Consider the following 26,758-nt stretch of genomic DNA (forward strand, 5'->3'; position numbering starts at 1 on the left):
TGCGATCTAACAAAGTTTTCGTAGGTGGTATTAGCAGTTGGTTCCTGCTCTTGTGCTTGTAAAGCATCAAATCTGTTTCGCAGTTCGAAGATGAATCTCTGTTTGATCTGATTGTCATGTGACAACGTTGACCAGTTGTAGGGCTGTCTAGATGATTTTTTAGTTTTGTTCGCTCGTAGGCTTAACTTCAACTTAGAGGTTACAATCCTATGATACAGTAGACACACCATAGAAACTGCTATAAGCTTCACAGTTATGACAGCTATTGATCCACTTCTTATTCATAAAAAGATAGTCCAGTTGTGCCTTGTGTCCATTTGGGGATTGATGTGTCCAGAGCTTACCGGGTCTTTTCTGAAAACGGGTATTCATACATTGTAGGTTGTTTTCAAGGAGAAAAGTTAATAGATATTCTCCATTTCGGTTTGTTCCATCATGGAAAGAGAACTTATGCTTGTTGCTTTCCCGTCCTATATGTGCATTCATGTCACCTCCGATAACCAATAAATTATGTTTGGGGATTGAGTGCACTATTGCTGAGAGTTCATCATAGAAATTCAGGATCTCTTGCTTGTCACTGACGTTGGTAGGGCTGTAGCAACAAATAACAGTACAAGGATTACCATTGAAGGTAGCAAGAATTATCCTTTGTGTTATCTTCTTAGCACTTTTCAATGATTTTAATGCTCGAGGGCTAAGCAGAAGTCCTACTCCCCTAATGGTACTATTTGTCGAATTTTTCCATGCTGACGCTAATACTAGTGTCCAGCTGTTACCAATTTCATGGTACTTTATGTCCATGTCGTTGTGGAAGAGACGGTGCTCTGTAATACACACAATATCGATATCGTGTTCTTTGGATGAAGCAACAAGTTCTGATATTTGAGATGTGGGTTGAAGTATCCGTACATTAAAGGTGGATATTTTGATGGTATGTCTACATTTGGCTAGCTTAGGTTTTAGTGCTTTTTTTTTTTTAATTACATTTTCACCCCAAACAAGGCACATTGCCACTTTGGTGTAGATGGCTACTATCAGGGGCAGCAACTACTGGGGCACTATGTTGGGATTTGGGCAGCAAGATGTCGGTTCACGTTACACTTGAACTTCTGCATGTCAGTACAGTTGGGGAAGCAGGGACCTGGAATGAAATTCCAGAGTCTAGCGGTTCTGGTGAAGAAACTACTGGAGTAGAAAGATATTTTACATCTAGGGGTCTCTACTGCGTGGGGGTGGGATTTAGCTGCCTGTCGGGTTTGTCGAGGGTGCTCACATCGTGGGGGCACAAGTGATTGCAGTTCGTCAGAGCATTCACCACTAAAATACTTGTAGAACAGGCAGAGGGATGCAACGTTTCGTCGATGGGACAGAGGCTGAAGCTTAGATGCCAGTTCAGGACCTATTAGGTTTGCATCTCTCTTTTGAACCTTGTCTAGAAGCGAGAGACTAGCAGCAGATGCACCAGCCCAAATGTGGCAGCAATACTCAATGCATGGGCGAATGGTGGCCTTATAGAGGTACAGGATAATTTCGGGTGTTAGTAGTTTTCTAGCACGGTAGAGAGAGCCTACCTTCTTCGCAGCGGCTCTGGCAATGTTTTCAATGTAATTATTCCAACTCATATTTCCTGTGAACGTTAGGCCAAGCAGTTTGAAAGATGTACTCTCAGATAGGGAGTCACTGGCCATTGCTATTGGTGACAGAGAAGGTTTCTTGTAATTATTGAAGGAAACCAGTTTAGTCTTGGCAGCATTGAATGTGACCATCCATTTTTGTCCCCATTCCACTACAGATTGGAGGTCATCCTCTAGTGTTTTTGCCATTTCTTTAGTTATGTGTTCATTTGTTTTCCTGTCATGCCTGTTATAGAGTGTGGTGTCATCAGCATATATACCTATCTCGGAGGCAGTTTTTTCGGGGAGGTCATTAATAAATATTAGGAACAATAGAGGTCCAATGATAGACCCCTGAGGCACTCCCGCATTTATATCATATTGTTTAGATGTATGGTGGTCAGTGCCGGCACACCAAGTAATGACCCTTGGTTACCCATGTGGCGGTCGATGCGGTTCTGGTTTGATTTAGAGTCATATTGAATCTTTCGATAGCTCGGATAATATCACCTGTGTGAGCTACGTCTACAGGCGAATCGCAGTAATTTCTCAATTAGTTGAACCTGATCGTTGATCTCTTAATGATTCTTCTGCTCAGTGTCTTTTGTGCCCTGCCATTGACTGATTCTTTAGTTCTTCCGCCAAGACGCATAACTGTCATGCTGCTCCCCATGACATTACTAGATCGAATCCAGAATGCAGCAGATAACAAACAATCCTATCTGGCAAACACTCCGGAAAATGCATGTTCGAAATGGAAAGCACATTTTGAAAAACTACTCGGAAACAAACCAGAAGTAACAGACCAACCAATTCAGCCGATTGTTGTACAGGAACTCGATATCGAGAAGGGTGATTTTACAATGGAGGAACTTCTAAATGTACTAAAGAAGACCAAGAATCGTAAAGTTGCAGGCTTAGATAACATACCTCTTGGAGTATGGAAGACAGGTGGTTTCAATGACATACTTCTTAAGTCATGCAATTATGTATATAATCAAAAAATTATTAATATATGGAGGGAAGGATGCATACTTCCCTTCTCCAAGAAGGGTTACCTAAGCATACCAAGCAACTACAGAGGAATAACATTCACTCCGATTACAGCAAAACTCTACAATGCCATGCTTCTCAACCGTATCCAACCAAAGATCGAAGAAGTGCTCAGGAAGAACCAAAATGGATTTAGAAAGAATCGCTCTACTACTAGTCAAATACTTACTGTTAGGAGACTGATTGAAGGAGTCGAAGCAAAAAACATTGAGGCAGTCATGATCTTTGTAGATTTCTCCAAAGCATTCGACTCTGTACATAGAGGAAAATGGCCAGCATATTAAAAGCATATGGCATTCCAAATGAAGTCATTAATGCTATCATGATGCTATATGAGCACACTCGAGCAATGGTCAGGTCCCCAGATGGGGACACTGAATTTTTCGACATCCGCACTGGAGTTCTACAAGGAAATACTCTTGCCCCTTTTCTTTTCATTGTCTAACTTGATTTTGTACTTCGCACCTCTTTTGATATACACAACATGCTAGGCTTCACCCTAAATGAATCCAGAAACAGACGTCATCAATCAGCACACATGACTGATGCAGATTACGCAGACGATATTGCTTTGTTCGCAAACAACACTGCTGATGCGCAAACACTGTTACGTAAGCTAGAAAAGTCTGCAAATGACATTGGTCTCCACATAAATGCGGATAAGACAAAGTTTATGACTTTCAATGTGAAGGGAGAGATCAGGGCTTTGGTTGGATCAACACTGAAAGAAGTCGCTGAGTTTACGTATCTGGGCAGCAACATAGTTTCCACAGAGAGAGATATCAGAATTTGCATCTCAAAAGCATGGACCGCATTGGATGGGCTACATTCAGTATGGACTTCGAGACTGGCTGACAAACTGAAAAGGCAGTTCTTCATGGCAGTGGTAGAGTCTGTCCTTGTTTATGGTGCTACAACCTGGACACTCACCAAAAGATTGGAAATAAAACTAGACGGCACATACACCCGTATGAACAATATTAAATATATCTTGGCAAAATCATCCCACGAAGCAGCAACTTTATGGCAACCTACCTGCCATATCTAATACCATCAGAGAAAGACGCCTACAATTTGCCGGTCATTGTCTGAGGAGCAAGCATGAATTGGTGTATTGCTATGGACTCCACGACACGGACGTGCAAGCAGAGGACGACCTAGATCCACGTACATCCAACAAATAGCACACAACACCAACTGTGAACCTGAAGATCTGAGGCAACTGATGGAAGACAGGAAACTCTGGAGAGGAAGAGTCACATTGGTCCGGGCAAAGAGTCCGTGGTGGTGGTGGTGGTGAACAACAACAACATGATTTTTACCGCCAACTGTTTTACATCTATTGACCCTAACCCAAGATCTCTCATCCATTCTTTCAACGCACATCTCCATGTTGCTATTTAATCTTCCTTAAAAGTCATCAGATCTAAGCTTTTCTTTAAAACTCCCATCACAGTTCAACATTTCATTTTCATATCATTTCTCTCCCTGCAATTTTATAAACGAAAATATGGCGGTAGTGATATTCAAAGAGACTATAAAATAAAACAATAATTTCTGGAGACCTTCCAAATTCTTACATGGGTCAGGATCAATCTTGATTTCTTTGTGATTTGATAGAATGTCAGCCGCTCCCCCTACTTCCCTGCATAGACCACCAGACTTAAGCTTGATGTAGTTTCATGTGGATGAATAAAGATCTATTTTTTTTTTTTTTTTTTTTTTTTTTTCGGTCACATGGGCATTCCCTGTCAATTTGATCAAAAGAAAAGTTGTTTTGATTAATTTTTTTTTTAATTATTTATTTATTTTTTTTTGGGGGGGGGGAATCTAGTGCATGGACAACAAAAAGTGCTCAATAACCGGAGAATATCTTCTTCTCTTCAGGTCTCCTTGTAAGTACATTTATATTTTTGAAATTGTTGTTGGAATATCAATAGAATCGACATATAATAATGAAAAAGTGCTCAATATCCTTAGTATAGCATGTGTGTCCAAGCAGAACTTCATGTGGACCTGGGCAACGCCGGGTATCCATGCTAGTCTATTATATAAACGATAAATGTCTGTTTTTGTTGTGTGTGTGCGTTTGTATGTCCACTAAAAACTTGTCATCCAGAAAGCAAGAGAGAAGGAAAGAGAAGGTTTAACGGTACACTTTCGCCCCAGGCAATGCCGGGTAGCCCAGCTAGTTGAAATATAAAACATGACTTTTTGCATTTCAGAATTTTTTTAAGATGAGGATGAATAATTTGTATCATTTTAATTAGCAAGACAACTGGTCATGGCTGACAGAATGAGAACAAGCTACCCCCAGCCCCATGGATTAAATAAACGGTTCCATTTGAAATTCTATACATATTCCCAAATTTGATATAAAAAAAGAATTTCATATCAAACTTGGGAATTTATTAGAATTTCAAATGGAACCGTTTATTTAATCCATAAGTTCAAAAAGCTGCACCTGGAGGTTAGAGGTTACATCGGTGAAAACCTTGTGAGAATAATATACTAGATGAAAAGTTGTCTGAATAATCCAAAGTGACTTTTTGTTTCTTTATTCCAATAATAAATGTAAGTGCAGTCTTCGTTCAAAATGGCATATATACGTTGCATCGTTTGTTTATAAATGACTGATTATTTCGTCCGCAAAAACATTTAATTTCTCCTTTTCTTTTTTTTGCCTTAAATGAGGCAATTCAGTTAAAGTGCAGGCGTGATTATATTCACAGAAGAAAATGTGCCACACAAATCAATGTCTTATCGACTTTAAACGGTTGCAGTTGACATGTTAGGTTTGAGAAGGAATCCCTGCTGTCTTAAGACATTTAGATATGTAGAACAACTCATAGGGTATAACAATATCTATAAGTGCAAATATATATTTAATGTATATATACTAGCGGGATCCATGTTCTGAAGTTGCTATGGCAGGGGGACACCCCACTTTCTTCCAAAGTGGAAACCACATCCAAATATCTTATAAAACCGACTGTAATGTTGACACTCTTTTCAATATCGCTCCTTTTTTTTTTTTTCTTGGTATGATGATGTGGTCTCCTTGAATTAGGATTCCACTGAAACATGTATGCACATATGTAACCAATTATATTTGTATAATAAACAGACTGTATAATAGCTCTGTCCTGCATCGAGCACTCTTTAATAATCACACGGGTTTCATTGGATTTACTTCTAGGAAACTAATCGATACATACATTTTATAAATATATATATATATATATATATATATATATATTTTTTTTTTTTTTTTTTTTTTTTTTTAAACGATATTTAGGTTAGTGTCTCTACCTTGGAGATCGGATGTTTTTTTAGAAATTGGCCATTTTTTTTATTTTGGACGTAAACAGATATTTTATTTATTTATTTTTTAAAACGGTGATCTACATACATGCATGTTTCGGGCCCTACCCCTCTTCTTCTTTATATATATATATATATATATATACATGCTAGCGGGATCCATATTCTGATGTTGCTATGACAGAGGGGATTTAGGAAACCAAGAAAGAACGTGATTGTGTTCATGCTATTTTAAGTTGTAGTCTGCAAGAAATCGATTCTGTAGGCATGTTATTCATTTATCATATCTAATATATAAAAGGCAAAATGTGTGTGTTTGTATGTCTGCCAAAAACTTTTGACACACGTGACGGATCCTAACTACATCTCTATCGTTTTCAAGCTCGATCTTTCAAACGACAAATATCGAAAATTAGACAAAAACATTAATTTCTTTACCCTCATCTAACCAGTTTTGTGCAAGGAGGGGTCGGTTTTTGCGGCGCTATTTTCGTTCCCTTTTCGGTTGGCATGCTTAATTTCAACGTTAGAATTTCTGGTTTTTGCGATAGACATCAACTAAAACGTCACCTTTTTTTTTTTTCTTTTTTTTTCCTTCGCGTTACGAGTTAGAGCTTGCCTGCCTTCCTATTACCACTTTCATATTTTTAAAATTTTTTTTAACACCTCTCTCCACCACTTTGTTGTTTTGATTTTTTTTTTTTTTTTTTTTTTTTTACTCAACACATGACATATCCGGGCAATACCAGGTACCTCTGCTAGTATCTATATAAAAGAGAGTTGTGTGCGTGTTTGTTGTATGGTCTGCTAAGACTTTTGAAATCAAAATCAAATAAGAATAATCCTAGTACTGTTTTACCACGTTTTGAAGATAGTAGTTTTAATCCTACCCAAAGCAGGCCGGAGGATGAGTTGGCCGAAACATCGTGAAGTAACAACTATGAAGATGAGGATAATAGTCCGCAAATAAATAATTACAAAAAATTACTCATCTCAATGGAACTCCCCCCCCCAAAAAACCCCCTAAAATCTATAAATGCAGAATCAGTACTTTTTATTCTCATTATTATTATTTAAGATGTCTACTGATTATTATATTTTATCGAATGCATAGAAATGATTTCAAAAGTAAAAAAAAACAAAAAAATGACTTGGGTGGCATTAGCTAAAATAGAAACCAAAACATTTTTTGTTACAATCTGATCTAAGAACACATGCATATCAAAACTATAAAAATTAATGCAGTTAAACGTATAAATGTATATTTGTGCATGTGTAGATGATACGTTTACTCTATTTATGCCTGCCAAGTTCCAATTTTTAAATTTTATTGACCAAAAATTGACAGAGTAGTTTGGTAAAGGCTGTTCTGCACACACACACACACACACTCACTCACACACACACGCACACACACACACACACAGAAATTCGCTTATGATGTGCTTTTTTATGTTGATATTTATTTAATTTAAAAAAATGATTTTGGAAACTGAAGTAGGACGACCCCTGGAGTGAATGTAGTATTATTGTTAGGGATGTATCAATTAGCAAATTGGCTGATTACCAATTACTCGTCCAATTAATAGGTTTTTTAATGCCAATTTATCAGCAAATTTTGTTGTCATAAATGATACTGATATTAATTCAATCATATTTTAAACGAAGACATGTTAATTCCCTTTTTTGCTTGCCAGTGATAATTTATTGAAGATACATACATCGTCTACACCATATTATCAAAGAACAGGCATAACACACTGATAACAAGTAGACTTTTACAATTGCACTGAATTTGAGTCAAATAGATGTAAGCATATGAAAAATTTCCCTCGTTTCTCTTCCTATCGAATTAACATTTTATTTTTTTGTACTTTAAATCATTTGTCAAAGAAAATTATTCCTTCATCTTTCAGTTTTTATGATGAGGAATTGTACAGTAAATTGCGACGATGTGCAAACCGAAAATAAAGTATTCTTCATCAGTCATATTCTTGTTCCTCATTTTTGGGCTCTTGCTACTATTGCATATATATTTTTCTTTTTCTGGTTTAAATAATGTATATTTTATTAGGATAAAATTACTTATAAGATATCAGACACAAGTAATTTAAATATGTAAAAAAAACAAAAACAAAAAAAAAACCCCGAAATACTGACAACAACCGTCAACCATTATGGCAACCAGTTTCTGCTGGAATTATTTTGATGTCAATCCCAAGAATAAGAATACAGCTGCTTGTAAGTTATGTCAAACCATCACATCAAAGGGTAGCAAATCAGCAAAAACTCTTACAATGACTAATATGTTAAACCATTTTAGAAAGGATCATCCAAAAACAGTAAAAGTTGCAGATAAGAAAAGGAAACCCAACTAGTTTTGCATTGTGAAAAAATGAAATTGGATGAAGCCAAGATAACTTTGGCAGGTGAAGGGGTTAAATAGTTGAATTAAGAAGTGTTAAAAAAACAAAAAACAATGAATCGATTCTGAACTTCTTATTTCTGTAAAACATGATACACACTTTTTTTTAATTGAAATTTCAATTTGCAATTATTTTCTAAGTTTTGATGAGAAAACTTGATAACAAGTCGAGCCCTATTTTTTTAATTTATTTATTTTATCAAGAAAAACTCATTCCCACGACAAATATTCAAACTGTCAAGTAAGCTAACTTTCTAGGCCAAATGTTGAACTCATATTCTTTCTCTCGCCCATAAAATGTTTGTGTGTGTGTGTGTCTATGTATGTATATATATATATATATATATATATATATATTAGTAAGTTATGAAAATATATATGGCAATTAAACTACACAGAATATTTCGTTCTTGTTAGAATTTGTCAAGCTTACGAATTCAAGAATGAAAAGCTAAATATTCTGTGTAGCTTAATTGCCATATATATTTTCATAACTTACTATATATATATATATATATATATATATATGGCAATTAAGCTACACAGAATATTTAGCGTTTCATTCTTGAATTCGTAAACTTGATGAATTCTAACAAGAACGAAATGCTGAATATTCTGTGTAGTTTAATTGCATAAATATTTTCATAACTTAATACCTAGCTCTACCTATGTATTGAGCACTGTTGAAGTAAATACTGAAAATTCACGTATAAAATTATATCTTCATATATTAATTTGTGATTAAATGAAGTAATTATATATATATATATTACAATAGAAAAATGTGAGCATGAAAAGTAATATGGTTAAGCTTGAACATGGAAAAGTAAAGGACTAGTTGTTAAAACTGGAAAAGAAAAAGACAAAATATTCTAGTAAAAAAATATTAAATTTATAACTTAAAATATTGCAGCATTAAGAATTGATTATATAATGTTAAATTGAATTTTAAAAAAAATGCTTTTTAATCGGTTTTTGGCCAAAAATTTGGCTGCCAAGGGGTCAAAGTTCAAAAGATTTTACCTTTGCAGTCTTTAGTAAACTATTCAGCCAATTTTGGGTCTAAACATTTGAAATTTTACATAAAGGGTATTCAGACATGCAGCAAACTCCTCCACCAATTTTGGGTCTAAACACTTTAAATTTTAGATATAGGTTATCTGAATATTAGTTTTAACTTTTTAATATATATATATACATACATATGCTCATAAAATTATGAACAGTGCATAGGGCCCAAGCAAAGCCAGGCTGAACTGCTAGTAAATTACTCTAAAGTAAATGCCTTTTTTTTCTCAGGTGTTATATTTTTATCTATATATTGTTATCGATAACTTTTACAAAATGCGTGCTATAGTATATACACTCTGATGACCGTGGTTTTTGTAATTGAACAAGAACTTGTTAATCAACAAAGTTTTATTTATTTTGCAGATGATAATATGACAAGCAAGAGAGTTTGTGTCAGTATGGGAGGTATGTGGATGAGGGTGATATGTGGTTGGTTGGACAACAACGGAAGTTTGTCACTGGCTCCTCTCTCTTCTCTCTGTCTGATTGTCTTCGTTTTGATTTATTTTTATGTTAAAATTCCATTGGTTAGAATTACTGTTCACTTATTTTCACATTCTTTTGTCTTATGTATTTTGTATTTTTAGCAATTTTAATCCAGAGTTAAATATTTCTCCCATTGTTTCACGATTTTGATTTTTCGATCGGAATATAGGGTTTATGTCATCGCTAGCTTTACATTTTATGATTTCCATTTTGGTTTTGCTCAGCTCCGATATTTTCTGCCGTTGTCCGTCACCTATGCAACCTACACACGACTTGTGAATTTAATATTCAGTTGACACTTCTTCCTTCAGAGGAAGCCAGTTCAACCTGTCTAGAGTAAATGTCATCTTTTTTTTTTCTTAAGTAAAATTTAAAATTTCAATCTTTAAAATTTTTTTCATCTTTCAGGTTTTTCCATCCAATGTTACCAGTGTGACAGCAACGAAGACATTTCCTGCCCTTCCAACGAAAAGTTTGACACAAAAATCAATGCCTTAGTAAATTGTGACAGCTTTGAAGCCCATGTGCCTGGCCAGTTTTGCATGACAAAAAGACAAGAAAGTCCTGGTTGTAAGTACAATATTTCACTTTGCTGTCTTTTGAGTTTTTATTTTCTTAAGAATAAAAAACATCTTGAATCAAAATGAAAACAGACGAAAGTTCTTCAGAAATGGACGAGAATGGCAGGCATAAGAGATATAAAAACATTGGAATAGGAATGCGAGGCGTACATTTTTTAGCAAAATTCTGATTCGCAAATATTGTAAATTAGAAAAAGCAGAATGTCCAAACAATAATGAAGAACACACTGCAAATTCAAGAGAATGAAAAGTTTGGCAGAAAGAAATCAATTCTGAGTTTACCGAAAATTAATGTTGGGATGATTAATCGGATTTTAGGATCATCGGTATCGGAATAAGAAAAATTTGTATCTATTTTTCGATGCCAAAAACGATTCTTTATATTATCTTTTTATTTGATTTTGTGTAAAACAAATTCTTCCACTACTGGTAATAAAAATAAAAATAATAAAATATTAAAATAATAAAATAATAAAAAATAAAATAATAAAAATAAAAAAATAAAATAATAAAAATAAAAAAAATAAAATAATAAAAAATAATAATAAATAAAATAATAAAAAATGAAATAATAAAAAATAAATAAAATAATAAAAAATGAAATAATAAAAAATAAATAAAATAATAAATAATAAAATAATAAAAAATAAAATAATAAAAAATAAAATAATAAAAAAATAAAATATTAAAATAATAAAAAAATAAAATAATTAATAAAAAATAATAAATGAAATAATAAAAAATAAAATATAAAATAATAATAAATAATAAAATAATAAAAAATAAAATAATAAATATGTATTGATTTTAAACTAATTGTAAAACTAAAAATTATAGGTCGTCTGTTGCAAGTGCATTTTTGGTGCTTAAGAAAATATCTGCATATTTAACATGTGTTGTGGAAAAAATAACTTCTTCGTAGTTAAATATTTAGAGATTTATAAAGAATTGGAATCAGTAATTGTATCGGAATCTGGAGGTTAGTAAGGAATCAGTAATTGTCTCAGAATTGGAAAAAATATTTGAATCATCTCATCACTATCAAAAAAAAATTATTTTTCAGAAGCAAAAAAACTTTGTTGAGGTTTAGAACATTGTATGCATCAGTTGTGACCCCTAAAATTATTTTGGATGTCGAAAATGTCACATATGTCAAAAAAACCAAAAAAAAACCCAAAAAAAACCTGAGAAATGGAAGACAGGTTTGGTTACTAGTTTCCTATTACAATCTAGAGTTGAACGAACAGAATGTCAGTTCACATTATTCATGCGTTGTGCCAGATTATTTTCTTTTTCTTTTCTTCAACAACAATAGGGAAGATGTTTGCTCTTGATATCAGCAACAGTAGTCGTCTTCTTCCTTCTCTTCAGTGACAATATTAAAAAAAAAAACCCAAAAAACTGTTACCCATTGAAAACACGGATGACATGGCATCCAAAACTGAATCAATCTTAGAGCAAAATTCAAACTTCTTATTCAGCGATTCTGGACTGCCAACAACCGCTCTGCATAATTGGAACTCTAACCCTCAATCATTTCAGGTTCATGCCTGTGAGTGCATGCTAGTTGTGATTGCTTATCACTCAGCATTTCTGCACTGTCAACAGAAGAAAGAAATATCCCTGATGAATGATAAATACTAACAGTTAACTCTACTGCTCCAGTAGATATCTCAATACCAATGCAATCCTCTATCTGTATAAGAGGCAGGTATGTCCTAAAATGGAGTACTGTTGCCACATCTGGGCAAAAGCTTCTCGGCATGCCCTATCCAGCCTTGATAGAGTTCAAAACCGGCTTCTAAACCTAGTAGGTGATGCCCTTTTCTCTTCCCTGCAACCTCTTTCCCACAGAAGAGACGTTGCGAACATGTCTCTGCTCTATCGTTATTTCCATGGCAAGTTCTCAACTGAACTCCAATCTATGGTTTTTCCCTTGCCAAACTTTCATAAAAAACACTTGACTAGCTACAACTACTATATATGATTTTCCCCTACTCTCTAACTGTGCCTAAATCTAAATGCAGATTCCATAAACAAAGCCTCTCTCCTAGAACTGTCCAGCTGTGGAACACTGTTTTAATGGCGTGTTTCCCAGTTGATTACAATATAGCAGCCTTCAAGTCCAATGTAAACAAGTTCATGTTGAACCGTCCCAATAAATCAAATTCTACCCAATCTATACCACCTTATGTTCATTAGTCCTTATCCTCGAGTGGCCTTCAAACCTTGATAAGTGGTGACTCCCAAGTAAAAATAATAATCCAGCATTATAACCGGAGACTGGTACACTGCTAACAAAATCACGACAACATTGTCTCAATTACTTTTATCCAATGTAATGAAATAATATAAAAATAAAAACAATCAAACAGAAATACGATTTCTAAAAATAAGGCAATTAGATACTAACACAACTGACAATATTGAAATTACCACAGGCAAAAACAAAAAAATTCTAAAGCAACCAAACAAACAACTTTAAAAAACGAAAGACTACAAAAGTCACAAGTCTGATTTAAAAAAAAAAAAAAAAAAAAATACAGATGAGAAAAAACATTTAAAGATAATCCTAAAACAAAACTTAATTAAAAAAAATAAGAATTGCAATTTTTTGTTGCGCACAAAATTTAATTTATTTTTTATTTTTTCATCCAACAGGGAATGGTTGGATCAAAATCACACGTAGATGTGCAAGTCGAACCCTTTCAGGTAAGATCATTGAAAATGTCTCCTCAGCTTTCTTTTCTTTTTTTGAGGTACTTGTGCAGTTTACTATACAATCTCTGACAATATTTTGTCAGCATCTTCTGGCAGGTTACATAAGCAACTGAAAGATGCCAAAGTGATTAGCCGATCAGCTGTCAGAAGAAAAGTTTCAATGAAAATGTGAAATTCATTAAATAAAAAGAAAAATGTTTTAAACTGAAAATGACTTTTAACTTTGCTATATCAAACATGAACCCCCCCTCATTTCTGCACATTAAGAATGGCTTTCTAAATAGAAGACCATTCTTAACAAGGAGAATGAGTAATCTTGAATTAATCAATTAATGGGAAATCTTGAATTAATCATCTTCTCTTCAGCATCTTCTGGCCACATGCATAACCTGCTAGGAGATGCTGACACAACCCTTATCCTTGAGTGGCCTATCGGCCTTGATAAGTGGTGACGCCTATGTGAAAAAAACTTGCTGAAGATTTGGTCATAAACTAAATAAATACCTTTTTTAAAAATAAGACTTAACATTTTCTGTGGTCTGTCATGCTTATTTCAAACTCCAGTAGAGCCTCCTATGCTTACGCATTCAACATAAGGTGCGTCCATCCAGAAAGCTACCCATTAAGTGATGTATATGCATTTGTTAAATTCTTATGAGACATGAACAAACGAACATGAAATCAATTGCAAGATTCACTTTAATTTTTGTCAGATAAAATGAGAAGAAAAATTATCGTCTGTTCAATGGCAGAAATTTTGCATCTTAAAAGCTTTAGACTAGCCTTGAAACATTACATTAGTTACTTGTAAGTTCTATATCATTATCCCTCGAATCAGGACTGTATACTATTCAACCATATCTCTGGCAGCATAGATGCAGCACTCTACCTAGATACTAATGTTCAGGGGCATGGATTTGGGGATTTTAATGTCCACCACAGTGGATGGCTTGATTTCTTGAACTACATAAACACAACTCGTAGCAGCACACATAGCTTCTCTAGCTCATTCCCTAACACACAGTTACGTTCCCGACCCATTTCCCAGAGTAGATCAACAAGCCTTAATTCTAGATCTTTTCCTGACTACTCAATGATTCTGACAAATGGCCAAAGTCCACTATTGAATGCCAATCAAAAATGTAAAAAAAAAGTTAACTCTTGTTTTTGAGGTAATAGCAAGCAAGTTTTATTTTGATGATTTTTTTTTTTATTTTTTTTAACACTTATTTTAGTAACAAAATTGCAAGAAAATAATCATATCTTCAAAGATTTTAGGTGCTTGTGTAGATTAGTAATTTTTTAAACCAACACATTACAGGTGAAAACCTGGCATACTTACACGTCATGTTGAAATTAATAAAAATTAAAAAAAAAAATGATCCAATAGATGAAATTCTAAAAGTATTTTAAATAAAAAAAAAAGCACAATTATATTCTGTGAAAAAAATATGGTAGTACATATTTAGTCAAAATTATAGATTGCAGTTATCTCCCCTTGGGTTTTGCAAACTCTCCAGCATGAAAAACCTACTATAAAACTCTATAAATCGCTAAATTTTATCATTTTTATTTTTACTCGTAATTATTTTTCTACTGGAGCATTTTTTTAAAATTTATACTAATTTCAACATGACATGCAAGTACTTAATGTTTTCACCTGAAATGCATTTATACAAACGATCACCAATCAATACAAACACCAAATTTTGTTTAAATAAAACTTTAACTTTCATCATTTTTGAAGAAATAGCAATGCATATGTTATTGTTATGAGGTAAGCTGATCTACCCATTCCAAGAACAATGGACTCGTCCAGTGCCAATAAAAATAGATACAACATTGAGGTTGTAGTTCCTGCTTTGGCATCAGATTGTTGTCACTTGCCAGTTGAGATTCCAATTTGATACCCAACCAATGTTAGTTAAATCTGCTAGTAGAAATGTACTCTTTGATTCCCAACGCAGCCAATTGTCAGCTGTAATCCTATCCGTGGTTGCTCGTCTGTAGATTGTTGTCGCTATTTTCTTGGAATATTTCGTTCTCATCTGCGCTAACATGTTGACAAAATGTAGGTTAAATTCAAAACTCTAAATATCAGATTGCTTGCATAAAGTCATAAACAATTTTGTGAGAATGGAAAAATATTTTTTTTTGCAAAAAAATTCATTGCATCATTTAAATTGAAAGGCAGCAACCCATGCTGATTTTATCGAATTAATTGTTTAGTTTAAATTGTAAAAAGCAAACAAACAAAAAAACTTTAATATTCAGGGTTATCTGACGTTACCTGGGAATATGGATAACAAAATAGAAGAATTAAGAAAAAGTGTGTGTGATGTTTCTCTTGTTCTCTCCCCCACCTCCTCCTCTCTCATGCTTTCTCTTTTCTCTTTCTATCCTCTCTTTTCTTCTACCCTCTCTCTATCTCAACTGGTTCAATAGAAAGAGCAAAAATGTTGATCGTAACATAATTTAATTGTTGATTTTGAAATTATTACAAACACAAGAATTAAACGAGGAAGTTTACTTCTCCCATACAAATTTGCCCTCTGTTGAACCCCCCCCCCCACCAGAGAATGAATATTCTAGTTTTTTGTTTCCAAAATCGATTTAAGGTCATACTGAATCTGATGTAAAATTTGTAAGTATGCCTTATGTAGTTTTTGACTATTTGTTAGACATGCACACACACACAAAAATTTCACTTGTTTCTTGATATAAACTAGTTAAAATAGCATCAATTGGAAATAAAGATTTTTTAAAATGATGTTTTCTGTATGGAATTAAGTTGATTTACATTTTATTTTTTTAACATTTTATTTTTTTAACATTTTATTTTTTTAACATTTTATTTTTTTAACATTTTATTTTTTTAACAACATTTTATTTTTTAACATTTTATTTTTTAACATTTTATTTTTTAACATTTTATTTTTTAACATTTTATTTTTTAACATTTTATTTTTTAGCAACATTTTATTTTTCAACATTTTATTTTTTATTTTTTTGACATTTTATTTTTTATTTTTTTAACATTTTATTTTTTATTTTTTTTAACATTTTATTTTTTATTTTTTTAACATTTTATTTTTTTAACATTTTATTTTTTAACATTTTATTTTTTAACAACATTTTATTTTTTAACATTTTATTTAACATTTTATTTTTTAACAACATTTTCTTTTTTAACATTTTCTTTTTTAACATTTTCTTTTTTTAACATTTTATTTAACAACATTTTATTAACAACATTTTCTTTTTTAACAACATTTTCTTTTTAACACCATTTTCTTTTTTACAACATTTTATTTTTTACAACATTTTATTTTTTAACATTTTATTTAACATTTTATTTTTTAACATTTTATTTAACAACATTTTATTTTTTAACAACATTTTCTTTTTAACACCATTTTCTTTTTTACAACGTTTTCTTTTTTGCAACGTTTTCTTTTTAGCAACATTTTCTTTTTTAACAACATTTTCTTTTTTAACAACATTTTCTTTTTTAACAACATTTTCTTTTTTAACAACATTTTTTTAGCAACAATTTCTTTTTAACACTTTCTAACAAAATTTCCTTTTTAACGGCACTTTCTTTTAAACATTTTATTTTAAACAACATTTTCTTTTAAACAACGCTTAGGGTTACTATTTCCTAGAACTGTTTCTATACCGTCTAGATCGTAATATATAGGATTTGCGAATGCACGTCACGTTTCGATTTATTTACATCGACTTTTATAAAATTTGTGCTGTTTCACTGTGTTGCATTGTTAGTAAAAAATTTGAAACTAACTGACACAAATTCAGTTCCTCGGCTTTCGTGCCGGGGACATCCAGAAAACAAATAAGACAAATATCAGACAATTGCTTTTCAAATGGACACCCCCATTTTTTATGGGGACCGCCCCCCCCCCCTTCAAACATCTTAGGGAAACAAAACCAGCCAAAGTTGGGTAAACAAACCCAAAAAAACTGCCTCGCAGTAAAAGTTAACTGTGGGATTTCTATTTGACCTCATTAAATTCAGTTTTCAGTCCTTAAATTCAAACGTTTTTCGGTTACTCTCCCTAGCTGACCGAGTGGGTAACGTGTCAGTTTTTTTCAAACTTTATTTTCCACCTTCGCCTCAATTCAATCCTACCTTACCAAAACTTTTTTTTTGTTGTTTTCATCTACCCCACCCTCAACACGCACATCTACAAGCACCCGGGTAATGCCGAGCACACCTGCTAGTCTATATCTATATTTATATATAAAAGCGAAATTGTGTGTATGTATATATGTATGTGTGTCCACTAAAAACTTTCGACAGACAACGAAAATTCACAAACTCAGTATCATATTGAAGCTCCATCCTTCGCACAAAAAATATCGAAAAATTGGCCAAAAACGTTAATTTTTTTCACCCTGAAATTGACAATTTTCGACAGGGGTGGGGTCAACAAAAACGGTCCTCTCGTGACGATGACCAGTTCTATGCATGCGTCACATGACGTACTGACCTGATTTACTTTAAATACTCGAAGAACTAACTAAATTTCATGTACGTTGCGTTAGCTTAGTTGGTTAGCGCGTTGGTTCATTATCTAAACGTTTTGGGTTCGAATCATGGTGTGAGATGTCTTTTTCTTTTTTTCGATTTTTTAAATTTAAATATTGAACCAGTGTTATTTAAAGCCATTTTTCACATGACATTAGTTTTTCTATTTTTTTTTTACTTCGCTTATCCACCCCCGACCACACACCCAAAAAACACCCGGGTACCCACCGATTTTTTTTAATTTTAATACTGAAACAGGCTTATTTAAGCCATTTTTCACATGTTCGTTTTTCTGTTTTCATTTTTGTTTTTTCGATTTTTACATTTAACATCGTTCGTTTGCCTTACGTTTTTTTTTTGTGACGTTAATATACTGGGTTCGTATATTACAAACAAGTCTATATATATATATATATATATATATATATATATAGACTTGTTTTAATATACGAACCCAGTAAAATTCAGTATAATTCAGTAAATTTTCATATACGAATGATATTTAAGCCAAAAAGACATGACTTAAAAACTAAGCTACAAAATTATCATATTTCATAATTGAGCATTAATATACTGTGGAAGCAAAACCAAGACTTCAAAAAAGGAATTGGTAGCAATGCTTGAAATTGTCCAACCGGTCTTGAAACAATTGTAACTTACAATGAAATACACTTTTTGTTGCTACCAATTCCTTTTTTGAAGTCTTAGTTTTGTTAATACAGTGTGTGTGTGTGTGTAATATATATATATATATATATATATATACTCGGGGTTTTTTTTATTCAAAAGTAATGGACTAATGAATTCAACGAGGTTGTTAGATAGTGCTCAATAAAAAGAGCTGATAATACTTGTTTATTGTTATATAAACATGCTCACATCCTGCTGCTACAAATAGCCACTTGTTTCAATCAAACAACAGATATCCTCAGGCAGCGACTTGACTATTCAAAAAGGTTATTCATTTAACTTTTGAATAGTCAAGTCGCTGCCTGATGATATCTGTTGTTTGATTGAAACAAGTGGCTATTTGTAGCAGCAGGATGTGAGCATATTTATATAACAATAAACAAGTATATATATATATATATATATATATATATATATGTTTGACCTTTTTTTAAATAAAATGTTGGAGCCAAAAGAATTTAAAGAAAGATGGCCTCAGAGTGCTATTCAACAAGCTTTCTCATTTCTGCCACTCAAGAAAACTGGAGGAACATAAAAGATTATAGTTCATTAAAACCGTCCATAGTTTTTTTTAAACAAAAAAAAAGTCTGATCTTCAAAAATGTGTGTGTGCAGAATGTGCTGAACGAAATTAATAGATCCGTCCATACAAATTAGTCTGACGCAAATCAGAGACAAGAAAGTATTTAAATGTCATGAGGACAATTGGTAATTACCAAATTAAATGACATCCTCACAGAACCCACGTGAATTATAATTCTGTTTTTTTTACTAAAATCATTTATCGTATCAGCTGAAATGGGTGACCAAATGTGATAACACATATTTACCCACTCAATAACAATTGCTGACCCCCAACATTGTGTGCCATTTCTTGTTCTTGAAATGGATTCCTCCTTCTCTTCTTGTTTGCGCCATGTCATCATCTCCCATGCATTGGTGACGGGGCACATCGGCACACAAGTATGAAAACAAAACAAAAAACCCCACAAACTCTGACACATTTTACGTGTGTGTGTGTGTGTGTGTGTGTGTGTGTGTGTGTGTGTGTGTGTGTGTGTGTGTGTGTGTGTGATGCCATTGACTGTCTCAACACTGCAGCCCCCACAAACCATGAAAACCAGACATGAAGTCAAAAAATAAAAATCTTGTTATAAAGAAGAATTGGTGTCTATAACTATATGAACTTGTTGACAATAAGTCTGCTGGTAGATGTGTTTTCTTAACTTCCAAACTGGAGTGTATTTCCTAATATTGGTCACAATAAGTTCAGGGAAGATAACTCAGAATTCTACAGTCAACACTTTAAGTTAACCCTTTATGACCTGAATTATGATGTAGATGATTAAAAAATATTTATTGTTAATTTTAGTTTAAAGGGTAATGAGACTATGATTGTCTTCAAACTGGAAAAATAATGAACTTCAATATTTAAACTACCACTGAGAGATTTTGTATTTCATAAACTTACCTTGATTATTATCAACAGTGTTTGAAAACTGTTTATGACAACAAACGAAATCCTCCACTCTCTGAGACAGATAGCAATATACTGAATGTAAGCAATGGACAGTTACAATCTAGAGGTATCTGGCATCTGCCCAGATACTGAACTAATACGTACAAGGCATTTTATTTATGCCATTATATTCATTTATTTATGACTGAATGAATTAGTTTAACCAAGTCATTAAGGGTTAATTGAAATGATAAACTGAAGATTATATAATTTTATTTTAATCTTCAGTCAAATATATTTACTTATTCTAAATTCATTTGAAAATGATAAGTGTATATGCACCCTGCATATTTTTTGTTCTAAATTCTGTAGTGGAATGAGGACAAAAATGGATGGTCACATTTAATGCTAAGAAGACTAAACTTGTTTCCTTTAAGAAACCTCAACCACCAATAATAATAACAATAGCTATGGTTAATAATACATTACCTGAAAGCACTTCATTCAAACTCCTCAACTTAACGTTCACAGGGAACAGATACATCGAGAGCATTGCTGAATCTGCTACGAGGAAAGTGGGCTTTCTCTACTGTGCTAGAAAGTATCCTGTACCTCTACAAGGCCACTATTCGACCATGTATGGAGTATTGTTGTCACATTAGGGCAGATCGATTTGCAACTTTTTTCAGAAAATCAACATGGCACTGGTGATGGGATTTGATGTGATAAGAACATATATCAGAAATTAGATTCCAATCTTGAACAGAAAATTGAGCATTTAATTTTAAATATTTTGTAGAAAAATGCTGAAAAATCCTTCATTTTCATAGCGTTTTTCACAACACTGACTTTGAAATTTCACTATTTTTATAAAAAATTCAATTAAAATTGCTATATTTCTATGAAATACATTGAAAGAAAAATAAATACATGAATTATAATTTAAATTGTGTATCACAACTAGCAAAATATTTCAACCTTTACTAACTAATTTAACTTAACTAATTAGCAACTAAGTCTTTTAAATTTCACAATTCAAAAGATATGTGGAGATGTATCACACAATATAACAACTTGATACAAGTTACAGAACCATGTATTTTAATTTTTATTAGAGGCAATAATATAAACTAAATTGTTCTGTATAATTTCCTTTTGAGGAAAATGAAGGTCTAATTTGCTGGCATGATGACTTTGTAATAATTTGTCTATGTCTTGCTTCCTGCCCATATACAACTTTTTGAGAAAAATCAATCAAATTTGTCTAGTGTGTGGCTGCAAAATTGATAACAGTAATTTTTTCATTTTTTTGTGTTGTTCACTATTTCTGGAAAAAACAACACAAAAAAAAAAATTATTTGAAAACACTTATCTTTTTTTAATATTTTTGTGATGTAATATGAATAAAAATAACTATTGTTTGGGTAAATTAAGAAAACTAATAAAATTTAATGGATAAATATTTATTTACCTAATGGACAAAATCGTTTGAATGCCCTCTTCTTTCACATCTAATTACTCTGAGTTTATCATCGATATTATATTTTCCGGAAGTAGTGCAAAAGCACTATATTTTGAACAGTTTAAAACAGTGATTTGGATTTCAGTTAACTGTTTTGTTCTCTGAATCATATTAAAATATACTGTTGTTGGTTAAAAAAAAATATTGTCGGTTTTGATCTCAAACCAACTAACTGCATACACTTGGATGATAAATTTGACCAAAATGTTTAATTTATCACAGTGTTTGAGGATAGACAACTCTAGTCCATAAACACATTAATCTTGTGGCTTATGTTAGCCATCTTCCTTGATTCAAGGGCCCAATTTCCTAAGTTAACTTCTCCACAAAAAATGCCAACAGCATACTCAAAAAATAGGCTCTGGTCTTCACACTTAAATTATTTGTTTCTTCTGCTGTCAGATAATGATGATTGGGAGGGACACTAATGTTTTAGAATTCTACATGAGGCAAATCTTGATAATTATTGATACAAAGTTTCCCCAAAGGACCATTAAATGTTGTTAGGCTTTTTGTTGTTCCATCAATTAATTTAAAAATTGCTGTAAATGGCAGTTCTTCTAGTGGAACCTGAAAATTGGAAAATTTGAATGTTTAATAATAGAGCCAGATTACATAATGAATATCAATATATTATTTTATTTTTCACAAAAAAGGAACATAATTGTAGGTGAATCTATAGAATTAATTTTACCTTCTTGTTAGAACGACAAGTGCAGATTATGTGTCTTGTTTGACAATTTTTTGTTTTGCACTTTACTGCAATTTTACTGATCTCAAGACAGAAAGTTTACAGCTACAAGAAGATATATCAAACAGTCTGTGTAAGTGTTCCTTCATTCTTTTCACTTTGATTGCTGCAAGAGATTTCCTGTCAATCTGTTTGGCCCTCTAATAGCAAAATATATTGACCTTCTGTCCTACATAATGTTATCTTAACAAGGGCAATTGTGGGTTGACTACTTGCCGAATACTAATTATTTCCTTGGCAATCACCCAGAAATATCACTATTTTTGAAGTGGGGATAACTGTTTTCGAGAAAAGTCGTGAAGTTGGGGGTGCTGTTTCATCCAAATGACAAAGTGAACCAGCAAATTTTGTGAACCACAGGTTAAAACTGAACGTTGTGCTTTTACTGACATTCTAATCTGAAAAGTAAAATAAATAAATGAATTATAACTGAAAGAAACTGTATTAGGCTATCTTCCAGTTTCATACGCAAAAAAATAAGTGCTAGTTATAAGAAATAATGAAAAACTTTGTAGAGTTGAATTAGATGTATTGAAGAGAGAGGACCAAACAAAATCAGAGGCATAGTAGTGTTTAGTTTAGACATTTTTAACAGATTTTAGCTCCTCCTTCGATAACATGAATTTATCCATAAAGAGATTCATTCTTGCTGTAGCTGTGCCATTTTAAACGAGTGTTTAGAGTTTGAAAAACCAGTGCATTTATGCTACCATGCTATTTTTAAAAGTATTTTCAAGTTAAATTTAATTTTTATGAAATTTTTGTTTATTAAATTTTTAGGTGAAAGTACAGAATAGTTACAACCTCCTTCCCATATTAAGAATGGCTTTGTAAATAAGTTATTTTAGCACAATAACATAGATGCATAAATAACGAAAAACCTTTAAAGAAGTTTGCCCAACTCCCCACATAGTACCCCTGTAGCTTAGGTCCCTGATAGTAGCCCCCTACATCAAAGTGGCAATGTGCCTTGTTTGGGGTGAAAATGTAATTAAAAAAAAAAACCCAAAAAATGAACATTCAATTTCCTTTTCTTTCACATTCAATATTAATTTCTATAAAAATATTTTCTAAAAAAAAAAAAATCAGTTCATGGATATTTTGTATTAAAAACAATTTTTACTTTCAGTTGAGAGTTGAGATATTCTAATGTTTCGACTTACATTTTTTTGTCTTTCGTTGAGAGATATTCTTTCAATTAAGTAATACTGTTTACTTCCGAGAATTTTCAAAACCATACCTCGTTTGGATCAGTAAATATGCTAAATTGTGCCAATTTTTTTTACATAGGCGTCACCACTTATCAAGGCCGATAGGCCACTCAAGGTTAAGGGTTAAAGAGTGTACAGCAGTCAAAAGGACAATATAGTAATCGATAGTAATGGAAGTTCGCTAAATTTTTTAACTTAAGTAGAATGGCTCATCAGAAACTTGTTCACGTTGGACTTGAAGACAACCATATTATAGACAGGTTGAAAGCAGGAAAACGGATGCCATTTCTATAAAATATTCCTGGATATATTTGTTACCTCTTCTGATACAATTTAAAAATGTAATTTTATTTGTTTTATTTCGTTTGTAATAAAAATTGTTGCAAAATTTTTTAAACTAGACGTTTTTTTTTCTTTTTAGGTGTTGCTTGGGGATGCCGTTGGTCTTGGGACGAGGCTGGTGTTTTCACGGAAACTTGTTATTGTGACGTTGATGGCTGCAACTCTGCCCCTCACACCAGGGGGCATCTTAGTTTGATACTCTTCTTATCGTCAATTGTGTTGACCTTGTGCCAATTATTTTGGCTTTCATGAAATTTTGATTTTTTTTTTTTCCTGATTTTTAACTCTTAAATATTCCCTCCATTTCTAAAAGGAATCCATTGATGTGAAAATCAAACTTGACATTTTCAACATCAAACTTTATATAAATATAATATTTTCATATTTCGATCGAAATCAAGACTTTTTTTTCTACTTTGTTCACAATCATCCAAAAACCATAATTTTTTTTTTTTTTTTTTCAAATTGTTCCATTTTGGTCATGACAACTCCAGGAGTCTGAAACATCTCGGCAAATTTCCATAACAGTTTGGTTTTATATTGTTTGAATTAATTGGATGACCATTATCTTAATTATTTTCCTAACATTTCAACTAATGTGACCTCAAACCTTTAGGTACGTCTTTACAAACTTTTGAAACCTGTTCAGAATTTCTGATCGAACACTTTATGTAGGTCCAAAAAATAGATTGTTCTCCGTTTGTAATCCGTGACCAAGTAGAAGTGTTAATTTTTATGTTATTCTTAGTTATCATTGCCCGTAGTAAGGATTGAACCTTCAACCTCCAGAAGAATCTCACTTTAGAACTGATTAAACTAACGTGTTTAACCATTAAACCATATATTCATGTTGTAGGTAATATTGGTTGAACCATGACTATAACAACCAAGTTGAGAATGAATAATATAAATTATTATAGCTTACTAAAAAGAAAAAAGTGTTTGAATAGTTTTATTTGAATTTATTATTGTATTTAATATTTGATAACATGATGGATGGTCTGCGATGTTGTTTGACTATTGCAGCACTAAATAATGGTCACTATTTTTCTGTTTGGTTTGTAAAAATTCACAAAACTTTTTTTTTCAATTGTGAAAATGAAAAAACAATTAATATGAAGTCAAAAATGTTATTTAAAAATCATTTTTCCAGAATTTTGGAAATTACATTAATATTTTGAAAAAAATAGCAATCATTTTTTTTGTTTTTTAATACAACCGCAGTTTATTAATCAAAGCGCTTATGTTTTTAAAGTAAAATTTAATAAATATAATCTACTTTTGAAATAAATTAATTTTATTTTATTTTAGCGAAATGGACCGAGATTTTACGTTTCTGAGTCTTGCAGTTCCAAATACCAAAATGTCAAGATTATTGTAACAAAGGATTTTTTTTTTTTTTTTTACTTTGTTGCTTTTTCTTCAAACTTTTGTAATTTTGTACAAATATAATTCAGAGTATATTTTTTACTTTTTGTATAAGCCATTGATTTTAGATATGAATAATTTTCAAATTGTCCATCTTTTTAAATATTAAAAAAAAGGAAAAAACAGTTATTTTATCGACTTTGTTGTTGGATATGTTTGAAATAATACAGTTTTTTCTCTTTACTTTTGAAGTAAATTTAACTTTATCTTAGATATAAGAAGCATAAATGAAAGCCATGAATTAAAAATTACAACAAAATACTCAAAGATAATTAATCCTTATTCCATGGAGTGTCAAAGAATGCAAAATTCTTCTCTTCAGAGAAAAGAAATATAGCAAATTGAAGAGAAGAATTTTGCATTCTTTGAAACTCCATGGAATAAGGATTAATTATCCTTGAGGTATATTTTACATGTAAATTTTAATTTCTGGTTTTTATGCTTCTTGTGTCAAGCGCTATTATCATATTGAGTTTTTTTATTTGGTTGGGATTAATATATTAATATTAATATCAGATTAAAATTTACATTTGCTTTTGTCTAATAAACTTTCTTATCTACTGCCTGATTGGTGTGTGTGTGTGTGTGTGTGTGTGTATGTATGTATATATATATATATATATATATATATATATATATATATATATATATATATATGGTTGTATAGTTGTAGTTTCCTACATGTGAATTCACTGAAACTCTTGTGTTTATTAAAAGGTGCTTGATGAGCAAACAGAGCATGATTATAGTAGATTTAATTAAACATTATTGGCTACATATGTGCACACACGTTTTTGCTGTGACTCTTTTCAGAGAAACAGTTGTTATCTTCGTTAAGACCAAACTCAAAAATATTCATTCTTTTTACACAAAGTTTTTATCTAATTTTAATAAAAAAAAACAAACATTTTTTTCCCTTTTTTTTTCTTTTTGTCTCATATTTGAATTTTTTCTTTATTAAAACTAAATAAGAATTTTGTATAAAAAGAAATCAATATTTTTTAGTTTGATCTCAAGGAAAACGAGGCTTGATGATGTAGTCAATAATGTTTGTGTGTGCATATATATAAACACAAACATGAAATAAAATCTTATTTCGCTGCAGTACAAATAAGAGTTGTTTAACTATTTACTTAAGATAAATTTTTGGTGAATCCTAAAAAATGCTGCTTGACACTATTTCCAAATAACTTATTTGATAAAACAATTCTATTCTATTTTTTCTTTTTTCAACTAAAATTATACAATTCCTTACTAATGCATTATGGTCAAATATTCTTCCAACAAAAATATTTTTACTTTTAAAAATGTTTAATAAGGTAATTTTTTAACAAATTTTTTTGTCTTAATCCAATGTCTTTTTCAGTCTAAATTGATCGCATTATTTTCTTGTCCAGAATTCCCCCATATTAAAAAGAAAAAAATTATGATGAAAGAAAAATATCATATTTCAAAAATCATGTATATTGATCTAGTGATTTTCTTTTTCAAATTTTATGTGTAACTTGAAAACGGTCTAAAAAAAACAAACA

At 31.8% G+C, this 26,758-nt stretch overlaps 1 protein-coding gene across 1 annotated transcript in view; it reads left to right on the top strand.

Moving 5' to 3' along the window:
- Window positions 1-25,355, top strand: part of LOC145252449 (uncharacterized) — a 50,846-nt gene extending 25,491 nt beyond the window's left edge. The window contains exons 2-4 of the mRNA XM_080111852.1: window positions 10,381-10,542; window positions 13,215-13,265; window positions 23,878-25,355. Of these exons, the coding sequence (XP_079967978.1) occupies window positions 10,381-10,542; window positions 13,215-13,265; window positions 23,878-24,050 (386 nt within the window). The 3' untranslated portion in view covers window positions 24,051-25,355. The remainder of the gene's footprint in view (window positions 1-10,380; window positions 10,543-13,214; window positions 13,266-23,877) is intronic.
- Window positions 25,356-26,758: the final 1,403 nt, after the last annotated feature.

This window comes from Euprymna scolopes, chromosome 29 (assembly GCF_053919585.1).
Source record: "Euprymna scolopes isolate OS-2025 chromosome 29, ASM5391958v1, whole genome shotgun sequence".
NCBI lineage: Eukaryota > Metazoa > Mollusca > Cephalopoda > Sepiida > Sepiolidae > Euprymna > Euprymna scolopes.